We start from the raw sequence: 27,715 nt of genomic DNA, 5'->3' as shown, positions 1-27,715 counted from the left end.
TTTCAGCAAGGCCTCTGCTGTTCTAAAGCTCATTTCCCTCAACATGGTCCCAAAGTCATTTCAACGGTGTGATTGATGTCCTGAGGTTTGTCATGCAGAAGGAGTTGAGAAGGAATGGCAGGGAGATCCAGGTTCAGGCCGGAGCCTCTTTTCCACACACTGAGTCTTTCCCTGTGTTCCCAGCCACCCCTTCCCAAGAAATCTGTCTCTGCCTTAGCCTCTGGCACATTGCTCACGCGTGTCTTTTCCCATCAATAAGCCACAGGTTTCTGCATTTTTTCCCCTCCTCCTTCCAGCCCCTGATAACCCTTAATGTACTTTCTGTCTTAAGGCATTTTTTTCATACTAGGTATTTGTCAAAATATTAATCATGCAATATTTGCCCTTTTGTGTATGGTTTATTTCATTGAGCATAATTTTTAAAATTTTTACCAACACTCCCCATTCCCCCTCTCCTGGTAACCTCTAATCTGCTTTCTATCTCTGCAAATTTGCTATTTTTTAGTCATCTCTTATAAGTGATATACAATTTTTGTCCCCATGTGTCTTGCTTGGTTCACCAAGCATAATATTTTCAAGGTTCTTTCATGATGCAGCACGTGTCAATAACTTTGCTTTTACTTATGGCTGAATAATATTCCGTTGTGTGTATGTACCACATTTTGTTTGCACATTCATTTTATTGAAGGACATTTGGGTTGTTTCCAGCTTTCAGCTATTGTGAATAATGCTGCTATAAACACTGGTGTGCAAGTATCTGTTTGTGACCTTGTTTTCTCTCTCTTTGGGTATATACCTAGAAGTGGGATTGCCAGATCAAATGGTAATTCTATATTTAACTTTTTGAAGAACTGCCATATTGCTTTCCACAATGGCTATACCATTTTGCATTCCCACAAACAATGCCCTAGAGTTCCAATTTCTCCATATCCTCTCCAGTACTTGATATTTTGCTTTGAAAAAAAAAACAAAACAAAACCTTCCTTGTGGGTGTGAAGGGGTACCTCATTGTAGCATTAATTTTGCATTTCCCTAATGATGTAGAGCACCTTTTCGTGTATTTATTGGCCTCTTATTTATTCAGTTCTTTGCCAATTTTTAAATTGGGTTGTTGTCATTTTGTTATTGAGTTGTAGGGCTTCTTTATATACTCTGTACATTAAACCCTTATCTAATACATGATTTAAAACTATTTTCTCCCACTCTGTAGGTTGTCGTTTTATTTTCTTGATATCCTTTGATGCACAAAAGTTTTTAATTTAGGTGAAATCAAATTTATCTAAATTTTTTTCTTTTTTTAATTCATGTTTTGGTGTCATATTTCAAAAGACATTGCCTAATCCAGGACATGAAGATTTGTCCCTATGTTATCTTCCAAGAGTTTTATAATTTTAGCTCTTATATTTAGGCCCTTAAGCTATTTTGAGTTGATTTTTGGGTCTGGTGTAAGATAAGTCTAACTTCATTCCTTTGCATGTGGATATCTAGTTTTCCCAACATAGTTTGTTAAGACCATTCTTTCCCTACTGCATGTACTTAGCACCTTTGTGAGAAATCAGTTGGCCATAGATAAATGGGTCAATTTCTGGACTTGCAATTATGTTCACTGATCTATTCATCTTTCTTTGTACCAGTACCACACTGGGTTTTTTTTTTTGGAGGGGTGGGTAGAGGGGGCGGGAAATACTGGGGATTGAACCCAGGATCTTGTACATGCAAAGAACATGCTTAATCACTGAGCTACACCCACTCCTGTACACTGTTTTGATTACTGTCACTTGGCAATATAATTTTAAAATAAAGTTAAGTGAGTCCTCCAACCCCGTTATTTTTCAGCTTTGTTTTGGCCATTCAGGACCCTTTGCACTTTCAAATAAATTTGAGTATCAGTTTTTCCATTTCTGCAAAAAGGCTGCTGGAATTTTAATAGTGATTAATTTGAATTGTATATTGCTTTGGGTAATACTGATATATTAACAAAGTTAACTCTTCCAATCCAAGACATCCCATGATGTCTTGCCATTTACTTCTTTTAGTAGTGTTTTATTGTTTTCAGTATACAAGTCTTTTGTATCCCTAATTACATTTATTCCTAAATATTTTATTCTTCTAGATGCTATTGTATATGGAATTGTTTTCTTAATTTCCTCTTTGGATTGTTCATTGCTAATGTATAGGAACACAATTGTTGTGTGTGTATGTACCTTGTACCCTGCCATTTTGCTGAATTCATTTATTAGCTCTAACAGTTTTCTTGTGGATTTCTTTCCATTTTCTTTATAAAAGATCATGTCATCTGTTAACAGAGATAGTTTTACTTCTTTCCTTCCAATTCAGATAGGTTTTATTTAATTTCTTCCTAATTGCTCTGGCAAGAACTTCTAATACAATATTGAATAGCAGTGCTGAAGGCAGGCATCCTTGTCTCATTCCTGATCTTAGAGGGATTGTTTTAAATCTTTTGCCATTGAGTATGGTATTAGCTGTGGTTTTTCATAAATGGCCTTTATCATGTTGAAAAAGTTCCCTTCTATTCCTACTTTTTAAAGTGTTTTAATCAAGAAAGGATGCTGGATTTCATCAGTTGAGGTAATCACGTGGGTTTTTCCCTTACATTCTATTTATTTTAATAATTTTTTTTTTTGAGGTACCAAGGGCTGGGGCTTGAACCCAGTACCTCATATGTGGGAAGCCAGCACCCAACTACTGAGCCACATCGACTTCCCTGAGTTAGTTTTTTCATTTGTTTTGCTTGTCATTTGTTTTTTTAGGAGGGACCAGGAACCGAACCCAGGACCTCCCATGTGGGAGGCAGAAGCTAATCACGTGGGTCACATTTGCTCCTGATCCCTTCATTGTATTTATGTAGTATATTACATTGATTGAGTTTTATATATTGAACCACCCTTGCATTCCTGGGATGATTCACACTTGGTCATAGTGTATACACTTTTTAATGAGTTTGTATTTCTGTTAAGGATTTTTACATCTGCTTTCATAAGGGATATTGGTCTGTAACTTTATTTTCTTATGATGTCTTTATCAGGCTTTGGTATCACAATAATGCTGGTTTCATAGCATGAATTAGGAAGTATTACCTCCTCTTGAATTCACTGGAAGAGTTTGAGAAGGTTTGGTATTAATTCTTCTTTAAGTATTTCATAGAATTCACCAGTAAATTCATCTCATCTGGTCTTTGGTAGGTTTTTTATTATTGAGTCAATCTCCACTTTTCATAGGCTTATTAATGTTTTCTATTTCTTCTTGAGTCAGTTTAGGTAATGGATGTATTTCTAGGAATTTCTCCATTTCTACTAGATTATCTAAATCATTGACAAACAATTGTTCATAGAATTCTCTTATAATCCTTTTTATTTCATAAGGCCAGTAGTGATATCACCATTTTCCTTTCTTATTTTATTTCTATCTTTTCCCTTTTTTTGTCAGTCTAGCTAAGGTTTGTCAATTTCATTGATTTTTTTTTCAAAGAGTCAACTTTTTTTTTTTTCAGGTAGCAGGGTTGGGGAATGAATCTGGGACATTGTATGTGGGAAACCAGCACTCCACCACTGAGCTACATTAGCTCCCCTGAATTGGTTGTTTTTGTTTGTTTGCTTGTTTTTCCATTTGTTTGCTTGTTTGTTTTTATTGTTTTCTTAGGAGGCACCAGGAACCGAACCCAGAACCTCCTATGTGGGAAGCAGGCACTCAACCACTTGAGCCACATTCGCTCCTCCATCCTAATCTTTATTATTTCCTGTCTTTTGTGACGTTGGGTTTACTTTGCTCTTGTATTTTAGTTCTTCAAGATATAAAATTAGGTTATTTAGAGATATTTCTTCTTTTTTAATATAGGAATTCATGGCTATAAATTTCCTCTGAGCACTTCCTTTGCTGCATCCCATAAGTTTTCAAATGTTGTATCTTTTTTTTCTTTCATTTGTCTCTAAGTATTTTCTCATTTTCTTTGTAATTTCTTCTTTAACTCATGGATTGTTTAACAGTGTGCTGTTTAATTTCCACATATTTGTAAAATTTCCAGTTTTCCTTCCATTATTGATTTTTAGCTTCAATTCATTGTTGTCAGAGAAGTTATTTTTTATGATCTCAATATTTTTAATTTATTGGGACTCCTCTTGTGCCCTAACATATGGTATAGCCTAAAGAATGATTCTTATGCACTTGAAAAGAATATGTATTCTGTCATTATTGGATGAAGTATTCTATATTAGTTAGATCTAGTTGGTTCATCATATTGTTCAAGTCTTCTATTTTCTTACTGATCATCTGTTTAGATATTCTACCCAATGTTGAAAATGGTATATTGGAATATCCAATTATTATTGTAAAACTATTTCCCCCTTCAGTTATGTCAATATTTGTTTCATATATTTTAGCACTCTGCTGTTAGATGCATATAATTGTTAAATCTACTTGTTGAATTGACCTGTTTGTTGATTTATAATGTTCTTCTTTGTTTTTTGTAAAAGTTTTTTACTTAAAGCCTATTTTGTCTAATATTAATATAACCACCCCTGCTCTCTTTTGATTACTATTTGCGTGAAATATTTTTCTATCCTTTCACTTTCAACCTGTTTGTATCTGAGATCCAAGATGGAGCTCTTATAAACAGCATATAGCTGGGTCATGTTTCTTTACCAATTCTAGCAATCTCTGCCTTTTGATTGGAAAGTTTAGTCTGTTCATATTTAAGGAAATTACTAAGAAGGCAAGATTTACTTCTGCCATTTTTCTAATTATTTTGTAAGTCTTATACCTTTTTTGTCCTTCTTTTTCTCCATTACTGCCTTCCTTTTTGCTTAATCTTCTATAATGAGCCATTTTCAATCACTTATCCTTTCCTCAAAATATTTTCTTATGGTTTCCCTGGAGATTACATTTAGCATCCCAAATCTATTACAGTTTAGGTTTTGTTGATTCCAACTTGATTTCAATGGCCTACAAATGCACAGAACCTAAATCCCTCCATCCCTCTCTTTTAGGTCATTGATGTCATAAATTGCATTGCGTTTCCTGTAACAAAGAGTTACACTTATTTTTTATGTACTTGAATTCTCAACTTTATAAGAGGTAAAAGAAAGCATTACAAATGAAAAATGAAATAATATTGGCATATATATTTACCTATATTGTTACACTGGGGATCTTTATTCTTCATCCAGCATCAGATACTGTCTAGTGTCCTTTTCTTTCAACATGGAGAATTCCCTTTAGCATTTCCTGTAAGGCAGGTCTAATAGTGAATGAACTCCCTCAGTTTTATTTGTCCAGAAATGTCTTAATTTCTCCTTCATTTTTGAAGACAACTTCACCATGTATATTATCCCTGAGAAATAGTTTTTATTCTTTCAGCACTTTAATCATGTCCTCCTATTGCCTTCTGGTCTCCATGGTATCTGTTGAGAAATTGGATGTTAATCTTCTTAAGGATCCTTTATATGTGACATATCACTTTTCTTACTGTTTTTAAGATTTTGTCCTTGGCATTGGACAGTTTGAGCATAATGTGTCTCAGTATAGATCTATTTGGGTTCATTCTGCTTGGCATTCCTTGAGCATCTTGCACTTGTATATTCATACCTTTCTTCAGATTTGGGAAGTTTTCTGCTGTTATTTCTTCTAATATCTTTTTCTGGCCCTTTATCTCTCTCTTCCCCTTCTGGAACTCCTTTTATGCATATATTGGTACACTTGATGGTGTCCACATCCTCAGACTGTTCATTTTTTTTAATTCTATTTTCTTTCTGCCTCTCAACTGGACAGTTCAATCATTTTCAGGTTTGCTGATCCTTTCTTCTTGCTTCCTCCAATATGCTCTTTAACCCCTCTAATTGAATTTTTCACTTCAGTTATTGTACTTTTGAGTTCCAGAATTTCCATTTTGTTCTTCTTTATCATTTCTGTCTCATTATTGAAATTCTCATTTATGCATGTATTGTTTTCCTTATTTCTGTTAGTTCTTTGTCCATGTATTCCTTTAGTTCATTGATCCTGTTAATTAGCATTGTCCTAAGGTCTTTGATTAGTAATTTCAGAGACTGTGCTTCCTCCAGAATATTTTTCAATCAATTCTTTTAAAAGAGGACATTTATTTTGCCAGCCCTGGGCCCTGCAGACCACTCCCAGAACCTGGGCTGCATTGCCACAGCTGCAGCTGTTTCCCCAGCCACTGTTGCAGGGCTGAGCCCTGGGGGCCAGTCACTGGTTCATGCTTTCACATACAAAACCTGAACTCTCAGCAGCCCCTTGCTTCCTCTGGCTTCAGTTGTTCTAAATGTCCATTCTGGTTCTAGGTTTACCACCTAGTTGATTCCAGGCTTTTTCCCACCACTTTCATTTTTCTAGTGGAGGGAGTGATTTATAAAACTTCCTACTCTGCTGTTTTTCACCTGCTCTCTGGGCTGCCATGGGCTTCTTACCACTGGTATCATGTATTATTCATCTTGCCCTGCACATAGTAGGTGCTCATTAAATGTTTAGTGAAATACATTGAAAGAGCTTGGCTTATAATTATACATAGTTTTTCCCTTTGAGGTGGAGAAGACCTTAAAGATTGTATAGTTCCATCTCTTCATGTTACAAACTAGGGAAATTGAATTGCCCAAGGTCTTAGGACATTAGTGGCAATAAGGTGGGAGACAGAGGCCTGTATTTTCAGGGAAGCCATTTATTCATTCAACTAGCATTTATTGACTCACACAATCACCAAGTCTTAATTTGGCAGTTGCCATGTGCTAGACCCAGGAGTTAATGTCTAAATTCAATAATAGCAACAGGCCCTGAGTACCAGACACTGCCAGACACTGTGATGGGTGCCAGAGATGCAACAATGACCAAGGTGGCATCCCTATACTTGAGATGCACCCAAATAAACAAGGTCAAAAGTGTCAGTAAGACATGGTCCTTGTCTTCAAATTACTGGCAGGGGAGAGATGACTCTTAGGTAGAACACATACAAAACAGGGAGCAGCAAGGGACAAAGCTACATACGAATGACTATCAAATAGATGCTCATATTCCTTACCAGACAGTCCAGGAAGGCTTCCTGGAAAAGGAGGACTCTAAAAGGGTCCTGAAGGATGTGGGCTGCTGAGTTGCTGCTGGCTTCATGACCAGCAATAGCACAATCAGGACTTGGGGGCACAGCCAACCCTCTTAGAGGTGAGGATTGGGCTGCCCCAATTGCCTTGCCTTCTGGAGGCAGGGGGCTGGACAGCCCAATTTTCAAAGCCCTCTTGCACTATCCCAGTTTTTCCTTTCAGACCTTTGGCAGATGTCCAAGCTGGACTGGCCCTTTCTCTTCTCCTAGCAGACCCTATTCGAGCCCAGGCGAACTGCCATGAGGAGGGAAAGAGCGGGATTTTGGCAGCTCCTTGGACAGGGAGGGTGTAGAAGGACTACTAGCACATTTTGATTCTGCCAGTCCTGTAGTTTGAAACCTCATTGGCTCTGAAGTCTGGGACATAACAGTGTCAATAAATTAATAGGTCAAACATGCAGAAATACAAAGAGATCATGGCATCTCCTTAACCTTAAAGTGAGTTTTACAGAAAACCTTCCTGTCTCCTTACACACATTTCTTTTTCCCCATGCCCTGTTTATTATCTCCTCCTCCCTCTGTCTTTTGCTGTCTCTGTCTCCTCTCCTTCTTTTACTTCCCTCCTCTACTTCCTTTAGTCTTTACGTCCTCTCTCCACACTCCCACCTCCAGCTGGTTCTTAGGTCTGATGGAAAAGGCATGAACTAGGACACAATATGTAGATCCTTAGCCCAGGTTTATCCTCCAATATAGAAGTATGAGGATCTTGAAAAATAAAGCAGGGGGATTTTCTAGGGGTAAGGAGGGGAAGGGCCTCTAAGGGGAACCATTTTATCTCCATTCAACTGTGAGAAATCCCTTTTGACCTGAAGATCCCATACACGAGAGTAACTATTTGTTTAAAATCCTCTGACTGGGGCAAACCACAATTGCAACAAGCTGCCATGTAGTCAGTGATACTTTTACATGCATTATGTTTTATTAATCACAATAATATCTACATATAGTTTTAGGAAAGAGCTGTGTGTATGTGTGACACATGGGACTTGGTCAGCTTGCAAACTGCTTGATGCACAAGTGTGATTGGGAGCCCCTTACCAAATAGTGAAGCTCTGCCCTAGTTCAATGTACCTCCCAAGGAGCAGCAATGTTCCTTGGCACTGGGCATTATCAACAACAGGCTAAAGAATTCCTTGAGGCGATTCATGGCTTTTGATGTGTGTACAAGAGGGGAAAGTGGAACATGTATCCAAAACTGAAAACAGCTTCCTGAGAGTCCTCTGCAGTTATTCGGTGTTGCTTGTCCAGGGGTAACTTCTTGTGAACCTGAAACTCTGCTAGAGGAGCTCTCCATTGAGAGGTAAAATGTGGCCACCAGATTCCCACTGGGAAATGATCCCCCTCCCTGAGGAGAAGGCCCCCTGTCCACATAGAAGCCTCACTTCCCAGAGAGTGGCATCAAAGCCCCTACCCTGCTGCAAAATTGAAACATCCCAGGGAGGGCCGCACTCCGTCCTGTCTGACAGCGGGACTGGAAGGCGACTACAGCCTGCGGTGCTCCCCTCCCCCGCTCTGCCTCCCTCCAGTTTCCTCCCACGCTTCCCTCTCTCCCTGCAGCCCAGGTGGCTTGCACAATTCCAGCCTGCCTCTAAATTGGTCCCGCTGCTCTCTTCCCACACCGTTAACCGGGCCTGAGTGTCTTCCTCCCCTTTCTTTCTCTTTCCCACAGTCCTAGCCCTTATATAACAAGGCAGACATGATTTTTTAAAAACTAATTCTGCTCCTCTCTGAGCTCTGATATTCTCCAACCAAAGCCAAGTGGATCTCCTGGGCACACACGCTCCATTCACCTGGCACAAGTCAGACCAGAAGCTTTCCACCTGGGAGGAGACCCCACCCTGGAACTGGGGCAGTCAGTCTTTTAAAATTCCTTCTTAGCCTTGGGGTTATAATCACCCCAAAGGCCCTGATTCTCTTTCTGATTGAGAAATTCCATCCATTACCCCCCACAGGCCTGTTTGTCAACTGAGGGTCATTAAAGCAAGTAGTTGGGTCACAACTAGATTTTTTTAAAAAAATGAAAATAGAACACATCATAGGGCTTAGAAAATATCAGAATGCATCACACATAGTGCCAGAAAGTGTCATTTTGCAAAGAGTTGGTTTCTTTTGTACGTATGCATGTACACGTGGTATAAAATACATGTTGTACTGAGGGCTATAGGCGAAAGAATCTGAAATGCCTACAATGGAGGTCCCAGCCACCTACTGAGCTCTTGAAAACTGCCACCTCTGCCCTGGCTGTTTAGGCGTGGACCCAGGCAGGACCCACGGCTCTTGGCTGTCATGGGTGGACATGTACCTCACCCCCTGTTTATGCAGCCCTCTACGAGAGCACTCATTTGCCCTCTAGTTAGTTTCTAGCCTGACCTTGGATCCAGCTAAGATGTCAAAGACAAAGGAAGCCCTTCACGATTGAGTCCCTTCTTATTCCCACAATCTTCTCTTGCCATATCCCATTTTGTACTTTATGGTTCAACAATACTGCATCATTTTCCATTTCTTTCAAGGTATGATTCTCCTTCCTTCTGCCTTTTACACATAGTTTCCTTGTCCCTTAGGATTTGTCTCAATCCCCCCTCAGCCCTTAGGAATCAGTTTGGGTATCACCTCTTCCAGGAAGCCCTCCTTGACCTGCCAAACCTCGGCTGGGTTTCACCTCCATACTCTCAGATGTCCTGTGCTTACTTCATACGCATCATGCCCACTTCCCATCAGCCTTCCTTTGCCTCACCCCTCTGCCCACTGACCTGAGTCTGCGTCTGGTCCCCAGGCATCCGCTGTGACAGCCCGTGTCCACCTGGTCGATGGGGTCCCAACTGCTCTGTCTCCTGCAACTGCGAGAACGGAGGCTCGTGCTCCCCGGAGGATGGGAGCTGCGAGTGTGCCCCTGGTTTCCGGGGACCGTTATGCCAGAGAAGTAAGACTGAGCCCCCCACCCCACAGACCTCATCCTCCCCACCTCGTCCCAGATGGAACTAGTCCTGGCCATGAGAGCACCTGGGGTCAGCCGCACCCCCCCCCCCCCCCCCAGCACTTCCCTCCCTCCAGTCCCCTCTCCCTTGCCTTGGCTGTTCTGTTCCCAAGCTCAGGGCTCAGCTCCACCAGACCACAAATCCTCTCTGCACAAAGGAATGGGTCCGCGATGGTGTGGGGAGGGTGTGGCTCCCCGTGCAGCCCCGAGGGGTGGCCAGGCTGAGTGGGTGGGCTGCTGACCACCATCTGCCTTTCAGTCTGCCCCCCGGGGTTCTATGGCTTCAGCTGTGCCGAGCCATGCCCCCTCTGCGTACACAGCAGTGGGCCCTGCCACCACGTCAGCGGCATCTGTGAGTGCCTCCCTGGATTCTCCGGAGCTCTTTGCAACCAAGGTACTGTCTCCAGTGGGAAGCACCAGGAGGAGGGTATGGGTCGTGTTTGGGAAGAAGCAGGGAGGGAAGGGATTTGGGATTCTCATCAAACTCTGTTTGTGGAAGCAGCTCCTTGCCTCATTGGGGTTTGGGCCTACCTGAGAAGAGGGCACAACATGGAGTGAGACAAAACTACTATGCAGCTAAAGAAAAATGCTCCAAGAGGTTAAATCCCTTGCCTGTGGCCTTGCAACTAGCAAGTGGCAGAGCTGAGAAACAAATTCTGACTCAGTCCATGCAGAAATTATGAAAAATGAAATAAACATAGGGAAGAACTTCATAAGAAGTGACACCAAGTGGTTTCTGCTGAGTGCTAAGTGGTGAAAATAGAAAATGCTATGGGAGCTCAGGAGATAGTTCCGGCTTTGGCCGGAAGTGATAACTTCCCAGCCCTCCCCTCCAACTCAGGCAAACACCACTAATCTTCCAAGCCCCTTTCCAGTCTCAACCTCAGAATCCTTCACAACCCCAACCCCAACTGCTGTCCTCAACAGAAGTTGAGAAGGGAAACAAAGATTATTTGCATTTGGTGTGCTGCTAAACAGCTCTCTGGGAACAAACAGCTGTGATTTGTAGTATTTGCAGACTTCCGTGATTTCAAATTACCAATGGTTTAACAACCATTCACAAAGTTCCTAAATATTTAACAATCAGAAAGATGGCAGGAGCTGGCTCCAGCGCATCACTGCTTATCTACCAGCCCTGGCTTACTTGGGCAAAGGCAGTATGAATTTGGGGCAAGGCTCCACGGAATGTGCAGCTGGGCCTTAGCCTGAAGGGCAGAGAAGGAAGAAAGCATTCCAGGTAGAGGAAACAAACTTGGCAAAGCACAAAGGTGTGACATGCTATTGTCCAGCAGCAGGGAAAGGCTGAAGAACGTTGTGGCTGGGGACAGGAGAGGGGGCTGAGAGGGTAGGTTGGGATCTCTGGAACAACTTTGGACACAAGGTTGCTGAAGTTGCACTCTAGCCCATTAGGAGCAAAGTACTATGGGATCTTAGAGCAAGGTGAGCTTAGGGCTACAAGCAACTTCAAGGTCATCTGTGCTTCTGCTTAACTATTTCTATTGACTGAGAGCTCACTATCTCCCAGGGAGATCCATTCTTCTTTTGTGTGTGTGTGTGTGTTTAACTTTTTATTTTAAAATAACTTCAAATTTACAGGACAGTTGCAAAAATAATACAAACTCAATTTAGAGAACTCTAACATGCCTCGACCCTGCCCAGATACCCAGATCCACCAATTTTAACATTTTGCCACATTTTCCATCTTCCTCTTTCTTTTCTTTTCTTTCTAATTTCCGTACATTTGAGAATAGGTTGCACACATCATAATCCTTAAGCACATAAAATTTCCATGTACATTTCCTAAGAACAAGGATATTCATTTGTGTAATCACCTTAAGAATAGCTATCAAGTTCAAGAAATTTAACATTGATATAAAGCTTACAGTCTATATTCCAGTTTTTTCTAATGTCCCAATAATATCCTTTTGAGCCTTTTCTCCTTCATTTTTAGTTCCCATCCAGTATCATGTATTGCTTTGTCATTATCTCTAGTTTATTTTTCTTACTTTTTTTTTTTTTAGTGTGAAAACATACATAACATAAATCTTCCCATTCCAATACCTCCCAAGCATACTGGTAATTCTGTGAAATTAATCACATTCACAATGTTGTGGTATCCTCAGCACTATCCCTTTACCCCAAACTGAAACTCTACACTGATTTATATTAAGTCCTCATTGCCCCTGCCCCCCACCCCTAGAAATCTGTACTCTACCGTCCATCTCCATGATTTGCATATTTTCTGATATTTTCTTTGTGGTTATCATGGGGCTTAAATTTCAAATCCAAAATCGTAACAGTCTTTTTTTAAAGATTTATTTTATTTATTTATTCCCCCCACCCCAGTCCCCGTCCCTGTCCTGGTTGTCTGTTCTCTATGTCTATTTGCTGCGTCTTTCTTCTTTGTCCGCTTCTGTTGTTGTCAGTGGCACGGGAATCTGTGTTTCTTTTTGTTGCGTCATCTTGTGTGTCAGCTCTCTGTGTGTGCAGCACCATTCCTGGGCAGGCTGCACTTTCTTTCATGCTAGGTGGCTCTCCTTACGGGGTGCACTCCTTGCGTGTGGGGCTCCCCTACGCGGGGGACACCCCTGCGTGGCACGGCACTCCCTGCATGCATCAGCACTGCGCATGGGCTGGCTCCACTCAGGTCAAGGAGGCCCGGGGTTTGAACCACAGACCTCCCATGTGGTAGACGGACGCCCTAACCACTGGGCCAAATCCATTTCCCTCATAACAGCCTTGTTTGCTTTGATACCAACTTAACAACCTCAATAGCATATATAAACTATGTTCCTATATTCCTCCATCCCCCTCACTTTTATGTAGCTCATTACAAATTACATATTTATATATTATGAGTACAAAGCCATTGATATATCATTACATTTTATACATTTGCCCTTTAAATCCTATAGGAAGGAAAAAGAGGCATTACAAACCAAAAATACAATACTACTGGCATTTATATTTGGGTATGCCATTGTCCTCACTGGAAATAATTACTTCTTCATGCAGCTTCCATTTGTTGTCTATTGTCCTTTCCTTCAACCACAGAACATTCTTTACTGTCTCTTGTAGGGCCAGTCTCGTGCTGACGAACTCCCTCAGCTTTTGTTTATCTGGGAATGTCTTAATCCCTCCCTCATTTATGAAAGACAGTTTTGCTAGATATCAAATTCTTGGTTGGCAATTTTTTGCTTTCAGCATTTTAAATATGTCATCCCACTGCCTCCTTGCCTCCATGGTTTCTGATGAGGATCCAGCACTTAATCTTACTGAGGCTCCCTTGTATATGAGATGCTGCTTCTCGCTTGTGGCTTTCAGAAGTCTCTATCTTTGGCATCTACAGTTTGATTATAACATGGCACAGTGTGTATAGTCATACTCTTGATGGTGTCCCACAGGTTCCTCGGGCTCAGTTCACTTTTCTTCCTTCTTTCCTCTTTCTGTTCCTCAGACTGGAAGATTTCAATGACCTTATGTTCGAGTTCACTGATTGTTTCTTCTGCCAGCTCCAATCTGCTGTTGAAGCCCCCTAGGGAATTTTTTATTTTTGTAACTATGGTCTTCAGTTCTATTTGGTTCCTTTTCATAATTTCCTTCTCTGTTGATAGTTTATGTTCATCTATCATTTTCCTGATTTCCTTTAGTTCTTTGTCTAAAATTTTCTTTAGCTCTTTGAGCATATTTAGGACCTTTTTTTTTTTTCCAGGAGGTACTGGGGATTGAACCCAGGACCTTGTATGTGGGAAGCAGGCACTCAACCACTGAGCTACACCCCTTCCCTAGGACCGTTTTTTAAAAGTCTTTGGCTGATATATCCTAGGTCTGATCCTCTTCATTGATGGTTTCTAATGCTTTTATCTTCTCCTTTGCCTGGGTCATCACTTCCTGTTTCTTCATGTTTTGTAATCTTTGGTTGAAACTTAAGCATTTTGATATTAGTGTGTTATCTCTGGAATCTGACTCTGAGGCATCTGTTCCTTAAGGTTGTATCCAGCTAGTATTATGACAGAGCTTTCTTAAATGCTAGGAGCTAACAAAAGAAAGAAAGAAAGAAAGAAAGAGAAAAAAATAAATGAAACAGAAAAAAAGACCTTACCTTGCATTTGAAGATTGACCTGTGTTCCCCTTCAGGGCTTATATGAACAGTGACTTTGGGCAATAGCTCCAGGCCAAAGCATAGGGGCCTCCCTGGTCCTGCCTCTTGTCTTGGTCATGCATATGTGGCTCTAGGAGTTCCTCATCTACAGGGACACAAGTGACCCTCTTCCCTAGGAAACTGTTTCCTCACAGATTGGGGCACCATATTATATGTCCTACAGCCAGCAATCCCTTGCGCCAGGCAGTCACTTCTGTGGAAGAGCTCTGTGAGCTGTCTTCAACATACAGGGCAAGTTCTGGGACAGTGAGTCCCTCAGGCCACCACCAGATTGCTTCCAGGATTGCACGAGGCTTACACTGCAGCTTCTGAAACTGGGACCAGGAACCTGCACTTAGGAGCATGGGCCTGCTCTGCACTGAGCTGGTGAGGGGGTGAGGGAGGGACCAGCCAGGGCACTAAGATCCTACAACTTTTAAGTGGCCTTTTTCTTGATTAGACCCTCATCCTGTTACTGCAGTCCTTTAACTGTTTTTCTGGAGTTTTTAAAAAGATGTTTCTGCCAGTTCTTGCTGGTTATTCAGTTTTTGTAAGGGGACAGAGCCCTGAAGTGTCTCACTCCACCATCTTATCTAGATCCCATTCTTCTGATGAATAATCAGCCCTTAGCTGGGCTATTTTTCTAAGTGTGTGGGCCATTAATATGTATGAGTAGAAAGTTTACTCCATGATGCTTTGAGGTCATGAGAAGTTTGGGCCCCAGGGAAACATATGTGACAGTTTCATTTGCTTGCAGCCCTCCTAGGACAGTTTAATCATAACCTGACACGTTGAGGTTTACTTATTAAGCATCAGAGACCCAGCCATCAATACAGATGGGCTGGGTCTAAATTAGGACCCAAGCAGCCCGAGGAGGAACTCTCAGATCCTGCAATGTCTGATTTATAACTCGCTGGGCTAATGAGTATTTTCCACATATAGATCTAATAGAGTTTGCTATTAATGGCAACTGCCCTGGTTAAGTCTCAAACCTTGTAAAAAATTGAACTGACACTTTCTAATGACCAGCTTTCTAGCGACTTACAAATTACAGACACTGCTTATGCAGAATCATTAAACATAGATTAAATATAACCAGATATTTTCTTTTCACCAGCCCCCCTTCTCTCCACCGCCCCTATCTTTGCCTAGCTCTTGATTCAGCTAAGAAGTCGACCAATTACTGTATTAGAGTGATTGCATTAGCAGCTCTGTGGGTGAATTTGTTGGCCTTGCATGTGTGAGAAAGACTTCAAAGATAAAGCTGTCTTGTTGGAGAAGCTAAGAGTTGGATTTAGGGATGGGGTAGGTGGAGAAGCTCCCTCTTCCCCACAGCAGGCCAGGGCTGGGAATGGGTTTCCTAAAATCAAGCACCTCCCCAGATGCAGAGAAGAGGAAAGTGGGCCACCTGCTTTTAATGAAGCCAAAGCAGTTGGAGCCCAAGCTGCAAACAAGTGAGATGTGTCATCTTCCTAGCAATGGACTTGTCCAGGAAGGGACTAAGGTCTTTGCTGGGGAAGCACAGGGTCCCTCATCAGCCAGCCTGCCCAGAGCTGCCTGGTAATCCTGTGGCCCAAGGCCACTGGGCAAGAGTCACCATCCTCATTCCAATGATGAGGAAACAGACCCTGAGAGGGGTGAAGTGGTTTGCTCAAGGGTACTTAGCCAGCAATTGGCAGAACTTCCTAGCTTTCTGACCTTAGTCAAGTAACTTAACCTCTCCAGGTCTCAATTTCTTCATCTATAACATAGACTAGTAACAGAGAATAATAATGTAAATATATAATAATGAGTATATTAGGGTCAGGTGAAGTAATATTTGTGAAGCACTTTGAACAGTGCCAGTGCATATTAAGTGCAATTTGTTGAATACATAAACAAGACTAGGACCCAAATCCAAGACTTTGGACTGGAGAATCTGACACAGCATGCTGCCTTTCTTATTTGTCCCAACCACTAATCATGTGTGGGAGCCTGAGAGTAGACACAGATAGACCCTAGGAACTGGGCACCCAAAATCTGCCTGCAGAGGGGGCTGGCAATATGCAACACTGGTATAAAGGACAGGGTGCCAGCCCAAGGTGTGAGAGTCCTGGGCTCTGGGCAAGCCACTTCTCTTTAAGAACCAACAATTTCCCGTGATCTTTGGTGGGGATCAGCCAACCAAGGGCCTCAGGGATTCAAGGAGTGGCTTCCTTGGGGGGTGGAGGACTGGCTGGAACTGGGCTTTGAGGGTACTGTGTTGAACTGACGGGAGCTTGAAGGGCTGGCCCTTTGGGTGGTTGCTGCTCCTGGGGCCTACCTTGGCCATTCTAGAACATTCCCTGAGTATATGCTGGGCACTCAGACACAGTGAAGAACCAGAGCCACAGTCACTGCCCAGACAAGGCCTGTAGCCCAGAAGAAACATTCTGAGCTCAGCCATTTTCAGCAGAACTTGGAAGTCAAGTGGGGCAAGCAGGCAGCCAGTTTATTTCAATTCATTAAGCTACCACACCTTGAGCTCCTGCTATTTTTCCAGACATTGTGGGGGATGCAGACATGGGTGAGAGCCAGACCTGCCTGACACAGGCTTACAAGTCACAGTAACAGAAAACTAGGAAAGAAACTAAGAGTGTTCTAGGGGCTTGAACAGGGACATAACCACCCAGAACAGAGAAGAGAGGTGAATCAGTTAGGATTAAGTTCAGCTACATAAAAATCCAAAATTACTACCTTGAAAATTTCCCTCATATATCAAAAATGCAAAAAGATGCACAAGCAAGTTCTTTAGGTCTGAGGAGGTAGCTTACATAGATGTAGCTTACAAAGATGCCAGAAAGATGACTGCTTGAGCTCCAGCCATCTTATCCACACTTCAGCCAACAAGAAAGGAGAAGGGGCAAGTAAGGACACACATTTCCACTTAGCATTGGCCAGAATGTATCACATGGTCACACCTAGCTATGTAGGACCTTAAGAAATGAAATTTAAGTGAAATTTTTATTTTGAGTGGTCATAAGCCCAGCTAAAAATCAAGATTGTATTTCTAAGGAAGAGGAGAATTGATGTTGAGGAACAACTAGCAGTTTACTATAAAAAAAAGTCATAGGGTAGGTGGCATTTGAGTCTTGAAGGCTAGGTAGGATTTCCAAAGCTGGACATGAGAATTAGGAGAATTCTGAAGGAATAGTTAGAGCAAAGGCACAGAGGAGCAGCATGGGGTGTATTTTGAAAACCGTGAGTGGTCCAGTAGCTCACCTGTCTGGGAGAGGGGTAGTGAAGGATAATCCTGGTGAAATAGGGGTTAAGTGCTGGTCTCTAGGATCTAGACCTTATTCTGGGGCAATGGGGAGTAACGGGTAGTTTAAGCAGGGCAAGACAGTGTCATGAGGAAGTGTTATGCTTTAGAGAGCTCAAACTGTCAGAAGAAGATGCAAGGGAAAACAAGAGGTAGGTGCTCAATTAACATTCGGACCTAGTTCTAAAGGAGCTCACAGCCTGTTTGAAGAACCAACTCTTCCTTCAGGCAGCAAGGAGAGAGTCCTCCAGGAGGAGCTGTGACCCAAAGAATACAAGTGGCCCAGAGTGGAAATACCACCGGCACTCAGGAGAGGAGAGGACCTCTCCTGAAGAGGAACAGGTCGAATTTGACCAGGTTGATGGAGGTAGCTATTCAGGGCCAGTCCTCCAATAGTCTGACTGCAGACTTGCCATGCTACATTTGTTCCTCTCCTTCCAGCTATAAACGTTCTCCACCCTTGTGGCTGTGGAAACAGTGAAGCGGGGAAAGGTGTGGTAGTGGAACGCAGGTGGGCTGCAGAGCAGTGCAGGGAGCACTGGACGGAGAGTCCAGAGATGGGATTCCCAGCCCCACCACTTCTCATGTGTGAGACCTGAGTCAAGTGATTCTACCTCTAAGGACCTCCATCTGTTCCTCTGCCAAAGAGGATCATAATAGAGCCTCCCACGGAGAGTGGCCATGGGCAGGAGAGGGAGAATTCATTTATGTGCAACTTGAGAAGGGTGGTAGGGGTGCCAAGGTGGGCAGTCCCCACCCAGATCTGTGGCCCATGGTGGTCATGGCTGTGGCTTGGGAGCTTCTGGGGGAGCAATTGGGGGTGGGTCTGGGGAGCACAGGTGGGAGGACAGGTGCCAGGCTAACCTGTGCCCACAGTGTGTGCTGGAGGGCACTTTGGGCAGGACTGTGCCCAGCTCTGTGGTTGTGCCAATAACGGGACCTGCAGCCCCATCGATGGCTCCTGCCAGTGCTTCCCCGGATGGATTGGCAAGGATTGCTCACAGGGTAAGCTGCTGCCCAGTGGGAGTGCACAGCCCAGGGTCAGGTCCTGAAACACCCCCTTCCTTGACCAAAATCTTTCATAGACTAATAACAGCCACCTCCCAGGGATGAAATCTCCTTCTTCAGCTAGGAATATTCACCTGAGTCCCGTTCAGCAATTTAGCTAAAATTGTTAGCTATGAGGATTGACCACTGGCATTACTGACTGGTGGTATTAAAGATATTGACCCTTTTGGAGGAGGGGGCAGGACTGGCCGGCTGGACTTTGGGGGTGGGGAAGTGAGATGAGGCCAGGGTAGTCACCTTGGGAGAAGAGAGTGTACCCTCTGGGTGGCCCGTGTGAATGTTGTCCTGGCCATTAAAGCTTGGACAGGACATGGTGGGGGAGGGACACCCAATCTGATGAGGAGCTAACAGCCCCGCCCCAGGGAGCCCCCAATCCGAGGTGGGTAGACTCAGCCTCTGCCTTGTGAAGCTCCTTGTCTAATGGGTGAGACCCAGCCAGTACCCTAGGGAGGTCCCAGCTGGATGGCCTGGCTGAGGGAATTTCCTTTCTAAAGGAGGAAAGACAGGCTCCTTGCAACCTGATAGGGCGACACAAGTGTCTTCCTCAGGGAGCTCACCAGCTGAAAGAGGAGATAGTCCCTGCCCGGGAAACTCCTCATCCGCATGGGGAAGTTAGCACACAGTATACATGTGGTAGAGCACTATGTTTCCACAGTTTGCTACACACCCACGTGCTCCAAATTGCAGAGTCTGTCCCCTGAGAGGGGAGGTTCAGGGGCCCTCAGAGCAGTGCAGAGTTAATCAGCAAACACCTGCCGAGTGGAGAGAGGCTGGGCTTAATGGGAATCCCGGTGGCTTGGGAAAGTGGTGAGTGGAGGAATTGTGGGAACAGTGTGTCATGCCCCTGAAAGCCAGGAAGTGCCACCCAGGTCCATCCTGGCATCTTGGCTCTGATGTGACTCCCTTCCTCTCCCTCCCTTTCCACCTGCCCCTCTCTGCCTTGTCCTCACTCTCTGTCTCCACCCTGCCTCTAGCTTGCCCCCCAGGATTCTGGGGTCCAGCCTGCTTCCACACATGCAGCTGCCACAATGGGGCGAGCTGCAGCGCCGAGGATGGGGCCTGCCTCTGCACCCCTGGCTGGACCGGACTCTTCTGCACACAGCGTAAGCCCCGCCTCCCCGCCTTCCAGCCACTTGGAATCCCATGCTGCGGCCTACTGGCTGCCGCAGGCATCGCCCAGGCCTGCAAGTGAGGCAGGGAGCGAGAGGGGACCACCCAGGGCCAGGAGGCCCTCCCCAGGACTGGGGCAACACCAGGGCCTGGCTGGATTGAGGGGACTAAAGGGATCAAAGTCCTGGAAGGTCAGGGCTGTAAGGCTGCCAGCAATCACCAAGGCCACACTCTTCTTGGACAGGGGGCCCAGAGTGGGACGGAGCAGCCTGTGGCCACATAGCAAGAAGACCGTCTGGACTCTGGTTCCAAGGCTCCTTTGCCTGAAGAGCCCACCCTTTTATCAAGCGGGGGGAGGTCCCAATCGTGGAGACAGTAGCTCCAGTGTAGGCTCGCACAGTCCTCTTCACCCTGTGCTCAGAGGCGAGGCACAGACAGGCCTTCTGAGGCTGCCCCCACCCTGCACCACTCCCATGACTGACGGGCCTGTTTCCCCAGGCTGCCCAGCAGCGTTCTACGGGAAGGACTGCGGGCGCGTGTGCCAGTGTCAGAATGGCGCCAGCTGTGACCACATCAGCGGCAAGTGCACCTGCCGGACCGGCTTCGCTGGACAGCACTGCGAGCAGAGTAAGCTGCCCAATCCCTGGCGGTTGGTGCCAGGCCTCGGCCCCTTAAAGGGGAAGCACCCACTTTCAAGGCCACCCATTCAGGGCTCTACATCCTCTGCTCCCTCGAATTTTGGAGCAACTCTCAAGGAACTAGGTTCAAGGTTGTCCCTACATTGGTGTTTGGAAAGTTTCTTCCTCCAGTGGAGGATGGAGATGGATGAGGGGAGTTGAGGGCAGAGCAGAGGCCTGAGAGACTTTGGGGATGGCAGCATTTTAAACATTCTTCTTAAAGCCCCTATAGCACCAAGTTCAGGGTCTGGCACATAGAGGATCCTGCATAAATGCGTGTCCAGTGAGGAAGAGCAGGGGTGGGTGGACCCCTCTGCACCTATGTTCCCCTGCCTCTGAACTATAGATGCCCCGTTCACCCCAAGCATGGACAAAAGCACGAGAGCTAGAGAGAAAGCCAGTTTCACTGTGAGGAAGAACTGGCAAATCACCAGGACTATCCACATTGGAAGGGGAGGGTGGTGAGCTCCCTGTCACTGTTGTGCCTGTGTGTGGTGTGTGCCTGTCTACCCTAACTCTTCATGCTACACAGGATGTGCCCCAGGAACCTTTGGCTATGGATGTCAGCAGCTGTGTGAGTGCATGAACAATGCCACCTGTGATCATGTCACTGGCACCTGTTATTGCAGCCCTGGATTCAAAGGCATCAGGTGTGACCAAGGTAATACACAGGTGACAAGAGTGCAGGGCAGGGGGATGAGGAAGATTCCAATTTGAAACACCCAGGTTTTTTTGTTGTTGTTGTTTTGTTTTTTGTTTGTTTGTTTCCCCTCCCCCCCACCTGGTTGTCTGTTCTCTGTGCTATTTGCTGCATTTTCTTTGTCTGCTTCTGTTGTTGTTGCGTCATCTTGTGTCAGTTCTTCGTGTGGCAGCTGAACTTTCTTTCGCGCTGGGTGGCTCTCCTTACGGGGCGCACTCCTTGCGCGTGGGGCTCCCCTACGCAGGGGACACCCCTGCATGGCAGGGCACTCCTTGCACGCATCAGCACTGTACATGGGCCAGCTCCACACGGGTCAAGGAGGCCCGGGGTTTGAACCGCAGACCTTCCATGTGGTAGGCGGACACCCTAACCACTGGGCCAAGTCCGCCGCCCCAACACCCGGGTTTTATAAGGACACATTTTAACTTCCCTTTATTCAGGTTTGGCAGAAGTGGGATGAGCTGCAGAGGGGGAGGTTGAGGCTCCAAGTGCTGGAGCAGATAACCTCCCAGGTAACGGTTTCCCTGCACTCATCTTTGGCAAGTTTTCCATGAGCCAAGCAAGGGTAACCACAAGCTGGTGTTGTGGAAAGACCACAAGACTGCCAAGTTCTGGTTCTGCCATTGTCTGCTAGTTGTTCTTGGGCAAGTTATTTCTTTTGCTGGGCCTGTTACTCCACATATAAAATGGAAAGAGTAGACTAATCCTTGTCTTCCCCATGCCACAAGGCTCCTCTGGGGAACATGGGGCCCACCAGGGGATCAGGGATGGATTCAGCACCACAGTCAGATGGCACCTCATAGTGCAGATGTGAGGGGCAAGTGAGATATGAGTAAAGGACTCAGCACCATGCCTGGCACACAGTAAGCACTCAATAGTGGCTTTGTATACATAAGAACCCTTTGGGAGAGTAGATGTGGCTCAAGTAGTTGAGCACCTGCTTCCCACATGGACGTCCTTGGTTCAGTTCCCAATGCCTTCTAAAAACAAAACAAACAACAAGCAAGCAAACAAACAAACAAAAAACTCAGAGGAGCCAATTGGCTCAGTGGTTGAGTGCCGGCTTTCCACATACAAGGTCCCGGGTTCAATCCCTGGCCCTGGGACGAAAAAAACAAAAAACAAACAAAAAAATACTCTTTGTAAGGTGCTGCAAACATGCAAGGGATTATATTGTTGGTTCTAGATGAGGGGAGGAAAATGGGTTTTCCATTATCTTCCTTACAGAACAGGAGCCAGGAGACATTCCCATTGTGTTCTGAGGAAACAGCATTGAGAACAATCATGCAACACATTTACCTCCCAGGTATTGGCCAGCTCTGTTCACCCTGAACAGTCAACAGCTGACAGCCAAGAGTAATACACTCAGACAGTTTTTGTTTCACACCCACAATCACATTTGTTTCTTGCCATGACCCTGGGAATCCATCCCCCTCAGGCAGTTGAAAAAACTGATACACAGTGAGGGTCACACAGGGACTGAGAATACGGTCATGGTCTCCTAACACAAGAGGAGGCTGGGCCCTGGGCTGAGGGGATCTGAAGAACAAGCAGGCCTGCCCCAGGCTCAGGCCCACCCTCCATCCGCAGCTGCCCTCATGATGGAGGAGCTGAATCCCTACACCAAGATCAGCCCAGCGCTGGGTGCAGAGCGGCACTCAGTGGGTGCTGTCACAGGCATCGTCCTCCTGTTGTTCCTCATTGTGGTGCTGCTGGGCCTGTTTGCCTGGCGGCGGCGGCGACAAAAGGAAAAGGGCCGCGACCTGGCTCCCCGTGTCTCCTATACACCTGCCATGAGGATGACCAGCACTGACTACTCCCTCTCAGGTAAGGGCTGTGCCCCAGCAGCTACCCTTCCCCCAGCACACACACACATACACACACACACACACACACACACAAGAGCTAGGCAGTATCCTTGGGGACACGCTGATTTTTTTGCTGAAGGTGGGTGTCATGCCTGCAGGGTTGGCTGCTGGGGCTGAGTGCTCAAACTCCCCTAGAGAGACAATGTGGATGGGGAGCAGGAGCCTGCCTGGGAAAAGTAGATGAGAAAGGTGGATGACACTCCACAGGCTTGTCAGTTCCTGGGCCCCTGGCTCTGAGCAGCTGAGGTTGGGATCCTCCTTCTATGTCCTCATCCTTCCTACCAGGGTTCAGCCACAAGGACACCCATATTAAGCAGTAAATTTTCTAAACCATTCCAAAGGAACTTCTTTCCAGCTTGATGCTTGTATTACCTCAGGAGGGTATGCCTCAGGACCTGTGCCCAGGATCTGTTCCATTTCTACTTTCCTGGTAAAGGCCTCAGGACAACCCTCCCCTCCCCACTTCCCACACACAAACCATTCTAAGAAGGCCGTACAGGGAAGAAGGTGGTACCTGAGGTGAAGGAGGTATGAAAATATGGGCAATATCCCTCTGGCCAGGCCTGCCAGGGCAGTCAGTCCACAAACGTGGTAGCAACTCTAACAGACATCCTATCTGGGAATCTCCTTTCTCTCCCCTGACTGGCTGCTGTGGAAATAAGAAAGGCTTTCTGCTTCCTAGTAGAGGTCAAAATGCTCTGGAATTGCCCATAGTCCTGCCCACTTCTCAACCAGTGGGGATAGGCCATGAGAGGTTGGGCCTGTCTGGATCAGCATAAGGATGACTGTTCTGTCCAGCTGGCTCAGTGACTCTTGGCTACTCATGTCTGACCTGAAGCTTCCTGCACCTTGTGCTTCGGAAACCCAGATCAATTCAGCCCATCCTTGCTAAGTGTTGCCTACTCTGTGCCCAGCTCCATGCTAGGTGCTGCAAGATATATAGAGGCAGTCCAGGTAAAGGCTCTGACTTCAAAGAATTCCTGGCCTGCATGTCTCTTTGGGTTTCAGCCAAAGCAGACATCTTCTGATGAAATCCCAAGTTGACAGAGAAGATTTGGGGATTTTCTTCTATGACTATACAATGAGTAAGGTCAAGTTTGGCTGGGTTTCCCCATGCCATTCCTCTGTAATTCCCCAGCCCTGTGCAGAGGTCCTGGAATCCTCTGGTGAGCAGGAGGGAAGGCTGGGGTCTCTGAGTTTCAGGGCCAAGAGGAGTAGAGTTCTTTATGAATTCACTGCTACTGAAGGAAAGTGGGGGAGGGTCAGCCCAGCCTAAAATAGAGACCAGAACATCTGAGGCTATCAAAAACAGCACTCCTTGTTCATTTTCCAGCTGCTGGTACCAACGTCCACAGTGGCAAGCCTAACCTGCATCATGCATGCTGCAGGGAGGGCCAGCACAAGGAGGGAACAGACCAGGCACTACAGATTTCTCTGGGGTTAGTGGATGCCAGGGGGCCTAGGGGCTGTTTCTCTCTGCAGGGCACGCTCAAGGTTGCCCAGCCAAAGCATTAGTATTGAGGGGAGGGGTGGTCATGCCAAGGCAGGGGTATGATGGTATGTGGCACCTTGTTCTCTTCCCAGATTTGTCTCAAAGTAGCAGCCATGCCCAGTGCTTTTCCAATTCCAGCTACCACACACTGGCATGCGGGGGGCCTGCCACCAGCCAGGCCAGCACTCTGGACAGGAACAGCCCCACCAAGGTACCGGGCCCCTGACTCCCCAGTCCCTACCCAGTGTCCCCCATTGAGCCCTTACCACTGCCCAGGAAGGAAGTGCAATCCCCACTGGAGGGTCCATGTGGCACCAAGCGCCAATCCATTAAACACAGCTCCATGCTCCATGGCACACGTAAACACTTTGTGAAACATGTAACAGGGAGTCAGCATATTACACGGAGCCAACATGTGCCGTGTAGCCAGTAGGCATCACATATAACCAACCCATAGCACCTCTCAATATTATATATATTCCCATCACCCTGTGTATAACCAGCTGGGTACACCAAGTCAGGTAACCATCATGGGTAGCTTTCTCATTACAAAATTACGTACACCATGTCCAGTTTTGACACGTTAACACATCACGTGTAATCAAAACAATATACCACCAATCACTGCAGTAATTACTAACAAAATGTATATAACGGCCACATTATAGAGTAATCACTATCACTCAGGTAACCAAAGCCTCTTGTATCTGGACATACCACATATCATTGGTACACCACCCAAAACCATTTGGTGCAGTCTGAATCAACACAAGGGACATAAAACCAAGTATCAGCTGTAGCCAGTATCTGTGCTGACAGTACGCAAGGGCAGCTGTGTGCCACCCTGGACAGGGCCTTCCCTGACAACTCCCAGTATAACGCTGATTGATGGCAAGATGTCCTCTTATGGTAATGACCCTCGGCCAGCATGTCTCAGCAAACATGTATAAATAATGTACAGTGAGCCCTAATGATGTACCAGGACCCACGCTGGGCACAATGAGAAATTCAGAAATGACCAACAGCCCCAAAGACCATAAGGTCTAATGGATTCATGCCACACACCATGTCCTGGCACATGAACTGACACACACCAGCAGGACTGTTTAGGGGGCAATCCCAGGGCTCCCAGGTTCCTCTAGCAGCCATCCTGGGCAAGGAGCTAGACAGCAGCACAACTTTCACACTCCAGGCTTCTTCCCTAGAGCTCTGTCTGCTCTACCAAGAATGTCCACAGACCACGCCATCTGCCATAGACATGGTAGCACTGCATCCTGAACCCCATGACACTGAACAGCCCCAAGGGCAACCAATGTCAAACCAGTATACATAGGCCACTCTTCAGGAGTTCTCAGCCTCAGTTTACCTACCTATGAAATGGGGAATGTTGTATGAAGGGTGCCTTGAGGCTCATAAGCAAAGTCTCTGGCCATCAGCCGTATATACAGCCCTGGAGCTTTGGCCACTCTTCCTGTGTATCTTCTCAGCCTATTCCTCCTTCCCGATGTCAGCTTTAGGCAAGCACAAGGGGAAGAGAATGTGTTTTTCAGTAAGAGATCCTTCATTAACTAGAGCCATGTTATCAGAACTATAACAGGCTATAGGCAAAGGAAGTCAGGGATAAGAGGCAAAGGCCCCTGGTGGCCACGTCACTCTTGGTCTAATTCTAACAGGGAAGCACCAGCCACCCTCTTTTAGTAAGGGACCCTAGTTACTGCAGAATCACTCAGTTGGCAACCCTCTGACACAAAGTGCTCAATATGGTCAAGGGGTCCTTAGCCTGGCAGACAGGATGTGTGTAGCCAGAGGCAAATGATGACAAAAAGGTCATAGGCCTGAGAATAGAGACGAGTACTAGACCCAGTTCTGCCACTGACTCCTTGTCTGCCCATGAGGAAGGCCAACATGCCAGGACTCGGGTTCCCATCTATGAAATGAGGAGAACCACCCTTGCCTCATATGAAGGACAGCTGGGCCCTGAAGCTTTCCCTAGGCCACATGAAAGATCTACACTTGGCCCAGGCCAGGGGGCCTCAGCTCCTCACTCCTGCAAATCTGCCCCAACTTCTCTGTGGTCCCAGTTCAGACCCACGCAGATGACCTGCTTCCTCTGTCAGAGCCAGCTTGGCTCAGGCCAAATTCTGTACTGTACTGCACTGCCCCAAGGGGCCTGAAAATCCTACAACTTCAGCCAGATAGTTTAGATGGGGGTATGCTGTTCCCACTGGGCCCAGCCACATCATAATGGCCTATCTTAAAACAGCTGGCTCTTCCTTTCCTTCAGTGGTCTAGAACGTAGGAGGGTCAGGTTCATCACAGGGGTGGGTGCGCTGAGACTGGACAAAGCAAAGGCTGGGGAGGGGCACCTCATGGCACCAGGTATTAACCTGCTCTCCTACTCTCCGAACAGCTCAGTAACAAGTCCCTTGACAGAGACACAGCAAGCTGGACTCCCTACAGCTATGTGAACGTGTTAGGTCAGTAGTGGTTTGAGTTTGGGGTTTTCTGCCATCATATCCTGCCCTATACTTCCCCCACACTGAGCGTCTCTACCCAAGCTTGAAGGGAGAGGGTTAGTAGATGAGTCCTGAGCATGGTTTCCCCCAGTGATACAAGGTGTGGGAAGAAACCCAAGCCTGTATTTCAGCTCTCATAAGCAATGAAGCCCATGACCTCTTCGGCCCTTCTTTGGGGATAGGGAGAGAGAGGCTGTGACCCACAAGAACAGCTAAGGCCAGGATGTGGGGATTCCAGGCAGAGGCAAAAGATGCACTCACCATCTGGAAAGGGATCCCTTCCACCCCTAGCCCCTACTAAGGCTCCCCTTTCAGGGGCTTCCTCTATCTACCTCCTACCTGGGGGTCACCCATTCCTATGAGGAGTGGCAGAAGCAAGGCAGATGGCATCAGCTCTAGCACATCCCCTGGGTTCTGCTGGCCATAGCCTCTTTGGGTACCACACATAGGTACCCTAGATCTCCTTCCAGCCTGTCCCACCCTGATCCTTTGCCCTTTGTCTACTCCTACCCCCTTCCGCTACCATATCAGGGCCCTGGGAATAATGGCTCCTCCCTGTCATTCCTCTCACTAGACTCCCATTTCCAGATCAGTGCCCTGGAAGCCAGGTACCCGCCCGAGGACTTCTACATTGAACTTAGACACCTCAGCCGCCCCGCTGAGCCACACTCACCAGGTCAGAGCCCCCAGCCCTACCCTCTCCCTGCTGGGCCCCAGAGGCTTTCATAAAGACCAGACCCTGCACCTGCCCTGTTCCTCACCCCTGCCC

At 46.1% G+C, this 27,715-nt stretch overlaps 1 protein-coding gene across 11 annotated transcripts in view; it reads left to right on the top strand.

The window, feature by feature from the left end:
* MEGF11 (multiple EGF like domains 11) overlaps window positions 1-27,715 on the top strand; it is a 345,568-nt gene that overhangs the window by 306,326 nt on the left and 11,527 nt on the right. For 3 of the 11 annotated variants that reach the window (XR_011648442.1, XM_071214250.1, XM_058294369.2), the window contains exons 14-23: window positions 9,894-10,040; window positions 10,354-10,488; window positions 18,392-18,520; window positions 19,558-19,686; window positions 20,192-20,320; window positions 20,903-21,031; window positions 22,661-22,897; window positions 24,523-24,641; window positions 26,841-26,907; window positions 27,521-27,622. Coding sequence is in view for 9 of the 11 variants with exons in the window: in XM_071214250.1 (XP_071070351.1) it covers window positions 9,894-10,040; window positions 10,354-10,488; window positions 18,392-18,520; window positions 19,558-19,686; window positions 20,192-20,320; window positions 20,903-21,031; window positions 22,661-22,897; window positions 24,523-24,641; window positions 26,841-26,907; window positions 27,521-27,622 (1,323 nt within the window). In the remaining 2 variants the exon portion in view is untranslated. The remainder of the gene's footprint in view (window positions 1-9,893; window positions 10,041-10,353; window positions 10,489-18,391; window positions 18,521-19,557; window positions 19,687-20,191; window positions 20,321-20,902; window positions 21,032-22,660; window positions 22,898-24,522; window positions 24,642-26,840; window positions 26,908-27,520; window positions 27,623-27,715) is intronic. The other 8 variants (XM_058294373.2, XM_058294374.2, XM_058294376.2 and 5 more) reach the window with 5 other exon arrangements.

Source organism: Dasypus novemcinctus, chromosome 3 (genome assembly GCF_030445035.2).
Source record: "Dasypus novemcinctus isolate mDasNov1 chromosome 3, mDasNov1.1.hap2, whole genome shotgun sequence".
Classification (NCBI taxonomy): domain Eukaryota; kingdom Metazoa; phylum Chordata; class Mammalia; order Cingulata; family Dasypodidae; genus Dasypus; species Dasypus novemcinctus.
Note: the sequence above shows the minus strand (reverse complement) of the source record. Positions and strands in the feature narration are given on the sequence as shown.